Here is an 11826-nt window from a genome sequence, read left to right on the forward strand (position 1 = left end):
CCTTTCTAGTGAGAGATGGGAATGGTGTTCCCAACTAGGGGAATGGCACGAACCAAGGCTCAGAGGCTGGTCGGGGGCTGGGGATTTGGATTCTGTCCCAGAAAAGGGGGTAACGTAGGGGTGTGAAGCAGGGCTGTGACAAGGTCGGATCCCACACTGCTGCTGTGGTGGAGGTCAGGAGAGGAGAGGCTGAAACTGAGAGTCTAGGAAGGAGGCTGGGCAGCTGGGGCACTTGGGGTGGAGGCCAGAGGAGCAAGGTCCAAAGCAAGGACCTGGTATCCCTGGAGAACCATCAGTCAGTCAGTCAACAAACACTTACGACATACCCTGAGGAGTAGGTGGTGAGGATAGGTGGTGATGATGTGAAGCGTAGTACTGCTGTCAGTGACTGACTTCAGGAGGAAAGAACTCACCTTCCTGTGTTTCAAGTCCTCTCTGAGGAGCCTGTGCCAGGCCCTGGGATGATGGTGGTGAAGAGACCAAGAGCATTCTTGCTCTCAAGGAGGGAGGGAGCCAGTGTCAGTGACTAGACATTGACAAAGCACGTGCCCACACACAGACTTCTGCTCAGGGGTAGGTGCAGGGGCCAGGCCTAGTCTGGGGTGTCAGGAAAAGCTTCCCCGATCAAGGGGCTTTTATACTGGGACCTGGAGTCTAGGTTCTAGCCAGGTATGAGCTGGGGGGAGACTGTGTGTAGAAGAGGAGCAGTCTGGATACAAGACGAAGGTAGGAAGGGACCTGAAATGTTCAGGGTGGGGTGGAGGGGAGGTGGCCAGGCTGGAGCCTTGGGGCGGGGAAGAGGCATGACCTGGGCAGCAGTGGGAGGCAAGGACTTTGGGGTGGGCATTGTGGGGTTTAAAACAAAATCAGCATACGTCCTGGGGTGCCTTGGTCCCCTCTGCCACCTGACCCCTAGCTGACCAAGTTCCAAGCCCTAAGCGGGACAAGGATAGGATGAAACGGAAGGTTTCTGGCAGCAGGTGCAACTGGTCCAGGTGACCGTTAAGGTGCTCCCATTGTAGAGACGGGGTGCAGCTGCCTGGGATGATGTCCCCAAACATGTGACACCCCTAAATGTGCAGGTAGAACAGAGGTCCTCAGAATTGCAGCCCAGCTCCACCTGGCCTGTCTCCATGCAGCCTGAGATGCACTGTCCCTGCCCTTGGGGCTCCCCGTCTACTAGAGAAAACAGAGGAGGGGGCGGTCACGTGCTGAGGATGCAGCCAGGGCACAGGGGTGGTGAGCAGAAGCATCCATCAGACACGGTTGCTGATGAGAAATGGTCCTCCTACCAGGATGCAGGGTGCAGGAGCAGAAAGGTGAGGCCGATCGCAGGTGAAGGGCCCTGACTGGCACTCTAGGGATCTGGACTGTCAGTGTTCATAGTGGGCAGTCAAGGTCATGGGCTCACTGATGGCAGGGAGTGTTCCTTATTCCAGCCTGGTCAGCACAGGGCCTGGCCAGAGGGACCTTAGTTGTTTGATGAATCTGTTGATGGGCAGAGTAAACCAAGGGGGTTGGGGCTTTTGGGAAGGAGGTGGACCACATGGTCAGAGCTGGACTTCCCCCTCTCATCTAATGCTTGTTGGCAACTTAGACAAAAGAGGTCCATGTCTAGCCTGCATTTCATTGCCCACCTGCTTGGCACAGGATTTGCGGAGCAGATGACTGAAGACAAGCCTAGGAGAGCAGGGAGGGCCTCCCGTCCCTGTGTGTGCGCAGCGCTCCTGAGCCTGTTTTGCACTAGATCCCAGTCCCCCTCCATCCTCACCTGGCTGCTGGGCGAGTGCAAGCAGCAACAGCCATCAGAAAGTGCAGCCATCAGCCTTGAAGTCACTGCTCCCAAGTCTCCTTCTCAGTGAGGACCCCCACCACCCTATTTAAGATTACACCCCGACATGACCCCTCTCATCCGCTTTCTTCTCAGAGCACTTATTACCTTCTACACACACTTTACTTACTTATTTCATGCTTGCTTGTTTGTTTCCACAAGGCAGTGAGTTTGTCTGTTTTGTTCACTTATATGTTCTGAGCACCCAGGGTGGTTCCTGGCACACAGGTGCCCGACACAGTAATTGTTAAATGAATGAATAATAATAATAATGGTAAGTGGTGATGGAGTGCTGACTTTGTGCTGATATTTGGCTAAGCCCCTTTGCATATTATCTAATGTAATCTTCACAAAGCCTACCCAGTGAGGTGGACGACTGCATTTTTATACCCATTTTGCAGATGAGGAAACTGAGGCTCAGTGATTTGACCACGGTCACCCAGCTAGTAAATGGTGGAGCCAGGATGAGAACAAAAAGGGGCTCACAGGAAGGACACAGAGGGGCTGACCTTCAGGGCCACCCTGCCCTGAAGTCTCTCAGTAGCTGGGGTGACCAGATAGCCACATTGGGGGTGGAGGTGAGAGTAGGCAGGACATAGAAACTGGGGGCCAATTGGGGAGTTGTCTCCTGAGAGAGGCAGGCAGGCAGGAAAGGTCCTGGCAAAGCTGTGAATCTGTTCTTTTCATTGGGTTGGTCTGCAGGTGACTTTTAGAAGAGGGGCAGAATGCAGTCAAAGTAAGCCCACCACAGTGATTACAAGGCCTGAGTGGGTGCTAGTGGAGGGCTGGGTTTAGTGGGGCCCTGTGAGGAGCCTGGAGGCTCTGGTCACAGACCAGCAGTGGGAGGCTGGAGAAGAAAGGACAGGGCTCGCCTTTGAAGTCCCAGCTCTTGTCTGGGGCTCACTCGGGGTCAGGGGAAAGTGTGTGGAGCAGGGAGCCTGGGAGGCTTGGGGGCCAGAGGTGTGGGGCAGGCCAGCCAAGGGCTTGGGGGCTGGAGCTGGCCTGGGGGACCTGCCAGGGACTCCACCTCACTGGGCTCCCCATTGCAGAATCCACACAGGCGACAGACCCTACAAGTGCCCACATCCTGGCTGCGAAAAGGCTTTCACTCAGCTCTCCAACCTCCAGGTGAGTGCCTGCCTGCCCACCCCGCCTGCTAGGTGCACGGCTCCCTCCACCCCCTCCAGGGGAGCCCAGCTGCCTCCTGACCCCTGCTGTGCTCCCCACAGTCTCACCAGCGCCAGCACAACAAGGACAAGCCCTACAAGTGTCCCAACTGCTACCGGGCCTACTCGGACTCTGCCTCCCTGCAGATCCACCTCTCGGCCCATGCCATCAAGCACGCCAAGGCCTACTGCTGCAGCATGTGTGGGCGGGCCTACACCTCGGTGAGTGCCGGGCCCCTGGGAGCCTCTCCTTCACCCCAGCCCCCTCAGACCTGTACTGATGCTCCCATTTTCCAGATGAGGAAACTGAGGCCCTGGAAGAGGGTAAGATCACAGTGAATGTCAGAGCTGGGCCATCCACTTCCCCGTTCTGTTTTTGGCTGCCTCAGGCTAAGCTCTTCTCAGGCAGCCTTTTAGCCTGGGTGCCAGAGGCGTGGTTTCCTCCAGGCAGTGGTGGAGGGGGGCCTGTCACCCTGCTTCCCAGGGCCAGGGAAGGAAGGGGCCTTTTCCCCACTGGGGAAGCTGCAACCCCTATCATGGCCACAAGGGGGCATAGTGACCTGGCCCTGGAAAGGTGATCTACCAGGAAAGGTCCAAACAGGGCCAGAAAGGTGCCAATCCCCTGTCCTCTGGTGGGGATTTCCCTAAACAAGGGCCTTTCAGACCCAGGGGAGGAAGTCCAGGTGAGTCACTCATGTGTATCCTTCAGCCTAATCAGATATTCTGGTTAACAGACCCCCACATGTACCCAGTGATCCCCAAGCCTCAGTTTCCTCATCTGTAAGATGGAGGAGCTAATAGTTGTTAACTCATAGCACTGTTGACTGGCAGAGTCAGCGCCTGATAGACCTCAGCTAACACAGTTATTTATTTACTCAGTGTTTACTGAACACTTGTGCCAGGCACTTGGGAATCAGGATGAATCAGACAGACGTATTATTTGCCCCCAGGCAGGTTAAGAGTCTACTGCTGGAGACGGACATTAAACAAGTAACCACACAAGTGAATATGTAGTGACAGGCCACGGCAACTGCTCTCCAGCAGGCTTTCTCAACCTCTGCCCACACTGACGTTTTTCTGGGGGTGCTGCCCTGAGCATTATAGGATGTTTAGCAACATCCTTGGCCACATTCCACTTAGCAACCGCTCTTGGAAAATGCCTCTAGACATTGCCAAATGTCCCTTGGGGGAGAAATTGCCTCTGATTGAGAACCTCAGCTATAAAGGAAAAAAAGAAACATATGTTTTGAAAGACAGCTGCAGGGAGGATAAAATGGAGTTGGGGAAGGGAGATGGTTTGGGGTAGGTGTGTGAGGAAGTAGCATTTAGAAGAAGGCGTGGGGGATAATTCCAGGTGAGGAGAAGAGGAGGGGAGGAACTTTCCAAGCAGGGGGACAGTGAATGCAAACACCCTAGGTGGAACCAACGCAGTGTGTTCCAGAAACTGAAAAATAATTAGGTCACATGAGGCTGTGGGGCCCTGTTAGGAAGTTTGCATGTTTTCCCAGGTGGAGTGGGGACCATGGGGAGAAGACTGTCCAGGAGGGTTATTTTGAAAGTTCACTTTGGCTGGAGGGGGCAGATGGATCGCACCTTAAAGGAGGGGTCACCAGCCTTCAGAGCCATGGTTCTTAGAGGGGATCTGAACTCTGGGAGAAAGGGGCTGTCAGATCTCACCTGGCCTAAGGCCCCACCCTGAACTGGGCCTGACTAGACTCCACAGAACAATTACCTTTTCTGAAAAAACATTTTAGTGGATTGACGTTTAAACTACTATAGTACATAAAAGAAACATTTGTGACTAGTGAGCCCTCATGTTTCCGTTGGGGCTTCCCAGGTGGCTCAGAGGTAAAGAATCCTGTCAATGCAGGAGATACAGGAGATCTGGGTTCGATCCCTGAGTGGGGAAGATCCTCTGGAGGAGGAAATGGCAATCCACTCCAGTATTCTTGCCTGGGAAATCCCATAGACAGAGGAACCTGGCGGGCTTCAGTCTATGGGGTCGCAAAGAGTCAGACACAACTGAGCACGCACGCACGCTGCCATCAGACCCCAGACTGCATCAGACTGCACCAGGTGCCAGGCTGCCATCAGACCCCAGGACCTGGCATCAACCAGTCCTTCCTCATCCATATCCCTGTTTTTTTGAAATAAAACTGACATATTGTTCCATCTGAAAATTTTCACTTTGTGTCTTAACTTATCCACAATACCTTTATAATACTTTAAAATGATTCACCATAGTCCTTAATATCATCAAATACTCAGTTGGTATTCACATTTTCATTTGTCTCATGGATGGCATAATTTATAATTTTATTTATTTATAAATTTTATTTTTTAATCAAGATCCAAATAAAATTCTTACATTGCACTGGGTCAGTATAGCTTTTAAACTATTCTTCCTTGCCCCCACCCTGATCCCAACTGCCTTTTCTTTGCAACTTACTCACTGAAGAATAGTCTCCTTGTTTGGATTTTGCTGACTGCTTCCCTTTGGTGGTGGTTGATAGCACTTTGTCACCACATTTGACGGCTTCCTCTGCCTGATGTTGAGCAAACTGAGGTAGGAAGCCAAGAAGTGGCAGATGGAAACCAGAGCACCACCAGGCAGGTTAGTGTGAGGGCCTGTGGGTCTGCAGGTGAGCCTTGGGTCACCTCACCCACCCAGTCTTGGGTGTCTCAGGTCAGACTCAGCCGAAGCTGGGGTGGTGCTCAAAGGACGAACCGAGCATGCCCAGTTTATGCTTCTAAAGTCACCAGTCAGATCAGGCCCCAATTCTTCCCAAGGGAGGGGAGAGCTTGGGGATGCTTCTGCTGGGGCTCCCATCACCACTTAGAATGAAATGTAGAGACTAGGGAAGCAGTGGTCCCCTCAGCCCTGCTGCTTGCTAAGAGCTTTACCCTCATCACCATAGCTACCCTGTGAGGTCCTTCCTTCCCCATCCCTGCCTGCAGAGGAGGAAACTAAGGCTTAGAGGGGTGAGATGACTGGTCCAACGTTCCACTGCTGAGAAATGGCAGAGCCAGGGTCACCCGAGGCCTACTGCTCCACCCTCACGGGGAGCACCGGCCAGATGGGGGCAGGTCTGCTCCACTGGACAGGACTCCACTGCAGCTGATTGGTTAATGGCCTGGTCCTAGAGAGTTCCAGGTGGTCACTGCTGAGGGACGAGCCTGATGCCTGCCTGTTCTCTAGTCAGCACACAGTGGGCTCCGACTCTGGTAAATGAACCAGCCCCCACCACTGGCAGAAATGCAGTATCCCTGCAACCAATACCAATGTCCATCTGGCACCCCCAAAGCTGTGGCTGTCCACCTTTAGCCGGCTCATCTACCCAGGAGCCCTCCAGTGGCCGCTTATAGGAACTGCAGCTCCCCCTGCGCCCTTGCCAGCAGCTGGTTTTAAGTTCTGAATCTCACCCCTGCCCGCAGGAGACCTACCTGATGAAGCACATGTCCAAACACACAGTGGTGGAGCACCTGGTGAGCCATCACTCGCCCCAGAGGACGGAGTCCCCCAGCATCCCGGTGCGAATTTCCCTCATCTGAGCCGACCCAAGGCGCCGCCCCGTCCTGCCCACTGGCAGACACAGACCCAGGCAGCACCGGCCCGACTCCCTCCAGGGGCCCTCCAGGAACAGCCGAGCTCTCTCATGACCTTCCTGACCTTCCAGAAAGCCTGGGCCGCAGAAGCCCTGCCCGGTCCAGCTCCGGGGGCGGCCAGGCCAACTGCAAGATTCTGGACTGTTTTGGTGGCATCCAAAGACGATCTCAGAGCACTTTGAACCTCTCCGCTGGGTTTTCCTTTTCTTCCCCCATCCTTCACTTGCTTCACTGTTTTTTTTGTTTTGTTTTGTTTTGTTTTAAGTTTGTTTTGGAAAATAACAAAAAAAAAAAAAGATATTTATTGGCCAAGAAGTTGGTGCTGCTAAGACCGAGAAATGGAAAGAACCGGACAGATGGACACAGAGACCCGGAGGGCTGCGTGGGACCTTCTCTTGCCGCGGCCTCGGGTCTTGAGGGGAAGGCGCAGGCCTGAGAGTCTGGACCGCAGTGGGGCTCCCCGGTGGGAGGGGCAGGAAGCAGCTGGAGTGAGCCACTCGCCCCCCCGCCGGCTGCCAGCTCGAGCCTCCAGAGCTGCGCCCTGGGCATCACTGAGCAGAGGGACGTGGCAGCTACCAGGGCTGCCCGGGCTTCAGGAGACAGATGGAGAGGGGCCGGGAGGTCCGCAGGACCAAAGGGTGCAGGGTTGGCTGGGCTGGGCGCAGGCCCAGGGACACGGGGTGGGGGCGGGCTGGGTAAGACCCGGTGCCCCCACTGCCCTGAAGACCACCCCAGTCTACCTCAGTGCTGGCCAGGAAACCTATCGGCTACCTCTCCCACCATCCCAGACTGTGGGCAGCGGGGGAGGGAGTGGGCCTGGGGCAAGGACCCCCTCCGCTCTGCAGAATTTCCTCCGGTTGGGGCAGTGCCCAAGGAGGGGTTACTTGTCTTCCCTGCCATGGAGGGGGATCCCCAGCCCAGGCCCTAGGCCGCTCGGCAGGGAACAGATCCTTGGGGAGGAGGGTCCCAAGAGCAGACCCTGCCCTCAGCCCCCACAGACACACCCCAATCTGAAAGCCATGCGTGTCCGTGTATATAGGAACTATGTACAGAGCCCGGAGAAGCCCCCTCTACATCCCCTGGGGAAAAAAAAAAGAAAACTAGACAGAAACTCATCTATATATTCTGTATCTGGAGTTCCGTTTTGAATATTAACTGTGTTATTTTTATACACTTTTTAAGCCTTAACTCGCCATTGATTTACCAGTTTAACGTCTCCCGGGGTTTCTTTTCCCACGGAGTTCTCCGCCCCGCCCCCACCCCTTTGTTTGACTTGCGTCGTCTGATACTCAGTATTGTAGCTTTTCGTCCGCATGTTACTACCCTGTAAATACGCTGTTATACATACTGTTAACACCCTTTGCTTTTTTTCTATGGGACCTCCAGGCCACCGTATTTAGAACTAGTTACCTTATTAAAAAAGAGAAAACAGTCTGTTGGCTTCTCAGTCTGCATTGTGGTGGCAGGGAGGTGAGGGCAGGTGCTCCCCCCCAATGCGCTTCAGGAACACAGTTTGCGTTCTATTTAAGAAAAGGGGTGGGGAGGAGAAAAAGGTCAAATGTAGGGGAAGACACTAAAGGGGGCAAGAAACAGGAATCCCAAACCCTCTGCTCTTTGTATTTCTCTGTTGTGAAGAATAAACTGTACCTGCAGCCGGGTGGCAGCGGTGTGTGTGCTCTGTGCGAGGGCGGGGCCGGGGGGCACCTTTCCACGCTCCTCTCCCCTCCCCCGCGCCACCCCCTCCAGAATTGGGAAGGAAGGGAAATGGCCTGTCTCGTGTCCATCACTTGCAGCCAAGAACCACGAGGGCTCCGAGGAGTGCAGTCCTCCATGGGGACTCATGGTTGAGTCAATTTCTCTCTCCCAGGGCCAGCCTTGCTAAGCTCTTGGGGAATTCCTGCATTTCCCTCCTAGGCAATCAAAACATTGACCCCCCCGACCCTCCATGGGGAAGCTGTGTGTGAAGGGGCCTTCTTGGTCCCCTCAGTCACTGGGATAGCTGGAGGCTGTGAAACTGGAGCTGCTGTTGCTGCTGCTGCAGGAGTCCCAGGATGAAGCTGACTCCGAACAAAGCCAAGAGGAGAGCCGGAGACACATCACGGAGTCCTGTACCTGGCCCAGTCCCAGCACTGACTTGTTACATAAGCCAGTAAATCGTCATTCGGGTTGTCCTTTCATTTTCCTCCAAGAGTCAGTTGCTAAACGTTGACCAGCACACCACTGGCTGACTCTCCAATCAGAAATCTCCATTTGGTGAGTTAGGGACAAGTTTGGAGCTGGTGGGCACCTGATAGGGAAAATCCTATGTTGGCAGGGGTGGGGTGGGCTGTGTTGTGCGGGAGACAAGCAGGAGGACAAAGGAGGCAGAGAAGCAGAGATGGACAGAAGAGACCAAGGGCCAGTGGCACCCTCAGCCCCTGACTTCGTCTCCATCTTTTGGCTAGCTCTAATTCCCTGCTTGCTCTCACATCAGTGAATTTATTCAGTATTTATAAATTGCAAATGGTGTAGCTTCTCTTCTTTTCACAGCTATTTGCAAGGCCTCCTCAGACAGCCATTTTGCTTTTTTACATTTCTTTTCCATGGGGATGGTCTTGATCCCTGTCTCCTGTACAACGTCACAAACCTCTGTCCATTGTTCATCAGGTACTCTGTCTATCAAATGTAGTCCCTTAAATCTATTTCTCACTTCCACTGTATAATCATAAGGGATTTGATTTAGGTCATACCTGAATGGTCTAGTGGTTCTTCTACTTTCTTCAATTTAAGTCTGAATTTGGCAATAAGGAGTTCATGATCTGAGCCACAGTCAGCTCCCGGTCTTGTTTTTGCTGACTGTATAGAGCTTCTCTATCTTTGGCTGCAAAGAATATAATCAATCTGATTTCGGTGTTGACCATCTGGTGATGTCCATGTGTAGAGTCTTTCTCTTGTATTGTTGGAAGAGGGTGTTTGCTATGACCAGTGCGTTCTCTTGGCAGAACTCTGTTAGCCTTTGCCCTGCTTCATTCCGTATTCCAAGGCCAAATTTGCCTGTTACTCCAGGTGTTTCTTGACTTCCTACTTTTGCATTCCAGTCCCCTATAATGAAAAGGACATCTTTTTCGGGTGTTAGTTCTAAAAGGTCTTGTAGGTCTTCATAGAATTGTTCAGCTTCTTCAGCATTACTGTTTGGGGCATAGGCTTGGATCACCGTGATATTGAATGGTGTGCCTTGGAAATGAAGAGAGATCATTCTGTTGTTTTTGAGATTGCATCCAAGTACTGCATTTCAGACTATTTTGTTGACCATGATGGCTACTCCATTTCTTTTAAGGGATTCCTGCCCACAGTAGTAGATATAATGGTCATCTGAAAGATATTCCCATTTGAATGCAGAGTACCAAAGAATAGCAAGGAGAGATAAGAAAGCCTTCCTCAGCGATCAATGCAAGGAAATAGAGGAAAACAACCAAATGGGGAAGACTAGAGATCTCTTCAAGAAAATTAGAGATACCAAGGGAACATTTCATGCAAAGATGGGCTCGATAAAGGACAGAAATGGTATGGACCTAACAGAAGCAGAAGATATTAAGAAGAGGTGGCAAGAATAACAGAAGAACTGTACAAAAAAGATCTTCACAACCCAGATAATTACGATGGTGTGATCACTCACCTAGAGCCAGACATCCTGGAATGTGAAGTCAAGTGGGCCTTAGAAAGCATCACTTCGAACAAAGCTAGTGGAGGTGATGGAATTCCAGTTGAGCTATTTCAAATCCTGAAAGATGATGCTGTGAAAGTGCTGCACTCAATATGTCAGCAAATTTGGAAAACTCAGCAGTGGCCATAGGACTGGAAAAGGTCAGTTTTCATTCCAATCCCAAAGAAAGGCAATGCCAAAGAATGCTCAAACTACCATATAATTGCACTCATCTCACATGCTAGTAATGCTCAAAATTCTCTAAGCCAGGCTTCAGCAATACATGAGCTGTGAACTTCCAGATGTTCAAGCTGGTTTTAGAAAATGCAGAGGAACAAGAGATCAAATTGCCAACATCAGCTGGATCATCAAAAAAGCAAGAGAGTTCCAGAAAAACATATTTCTGCTTTATTGACTATGCCAAAGCCTTTGACTGTGTGGATCACAACAAACTGTGGAAAATTCTTCAAAAGATGGGAATACCAGACCACCTGGCCTGCCTGTTGAGAAACCTGTATGCAGGTCAGGAAGCAACAGTTAGAACTGGACATGGAACAACAGGCTGGTTCCAAATAGGAAAAGGAGTACGTCAAGGCTGTATATTGTCACCCTGCTTATTTAATTTATATGCAGAGTACATCATGAGAAACGCTGGGCTGGAAGAAGCACAAGCTGGAATCAAGATTGCTGGGAGAAATATCAATAACCTCAGATATGCAGATGACACCACCCTTATGGCAGAAAGTGAAGAGGAACTCAAAAGCCTCTTGATGAAAGTGAAAGAGGAGAGTGAAAAAGTTGGCTTAAAGCTCAACATTCAGAAAACTAAGATCATGGCATCTGGTCCCATCACTTCATGGGAAATAGATGGAGAAACAGTGGAAACAGTGACAGACTTTATTTTTTGGGGCTCCAAAATCACTGCAGATTGTGACTGCAGCCATGAAATTAAAAGACACTTACTGCTTGGAAAGAAAGTTATGACCAACCTAGATAGTATATTAAAAAGCAGAGACATTACTTTGCCAACAAAGGTCTGTCTAGTCAAGGCCATGGTTTTTCCAGTGGTCATGTATGGATGTGAGAGTTGGACTATTAAGAAAGCTGAGCGCCGAAGAATTGATGCTTTTGAACTGTGGTGTTGGAGAAGACTCTTGAGAGTCCCTTGGACTGCAAGGAGATCCAACCAGTCCATCCTAAAGGAGACCAGTCCTGGGTGTTCATTGGAAGGACTGATGTTGAGGCTGAAACTCCAGTACTTTGACCATGCAAAGAGTTGACTCATTGGAAAAGACCCTGATGCTGGGAGGGATTGGGGGCAGGAGGAGAAGGGGATGATAGAGGATGAGATGGCTGGATGGCATCACCAACTCGATGTACATGAGTTTGGGTGAACTCCAGGAGTTGGTGATGGACAGGGAGGCCTGGCGTGCTGCAATTCATGGGGTCACAAAGAGTCAGACATCACTGAGCAACTGAACTGAACTAAATGGTGTAGCAGCAGGTAAGTTAGTTAACCTCTCTGTGCCCGATTTTCTCAT

At 51.5% G+C, this 11826-nt stretch overlaps 1 protein-coding gene across 2 annotated transcripts in view; it reads left to right on the forward strand.

Moving 5' to 3' along the window:
- The window catches only part of ZNF362 (zinc finger protein 362), a 40382-nt gene extending 32345 nt beyond the window's left edge, over positions 1-8037 (forward strand). For both annotated transcript variants that reach the window (XM_070385071.1, XM_070385079.1), the window contains 3 exons: positions 2881-2959; positions 3061-3219; positions 6433-8037. In XM_070385071.1, coding sequence (XP_070241172.1) covers positions 2881-2959; positions 3061-3219; positions 6433-6549 — 355 coding nt within the window. In that variant the 3' untranslated portion in view covers positions 6550-8037. The remainder of the gene's footprint in view (positions 1-2880; positions 2960-3060; positions 3220-6432) is intronic.
- The last annotated feature ends 3789 nt before the right edge of the window (positions 8038-11826 follow it).

The sequence above is a fragment of the Bos mutus genome, chromosome 2 (genome assembly GCF_027580195.1).
Source record: "Bos mutus isolate GX-2022 chromosome 2, NWIPB_WYAK_1.1, whole genome shotgun sequence".
In the NCBI taxonomy this organism is placed as follows: Eukaryota; Metazoa; Chordata; class Mammalia; order Artiodactyla; family Bovidae; genus Bos; species Bos mutus.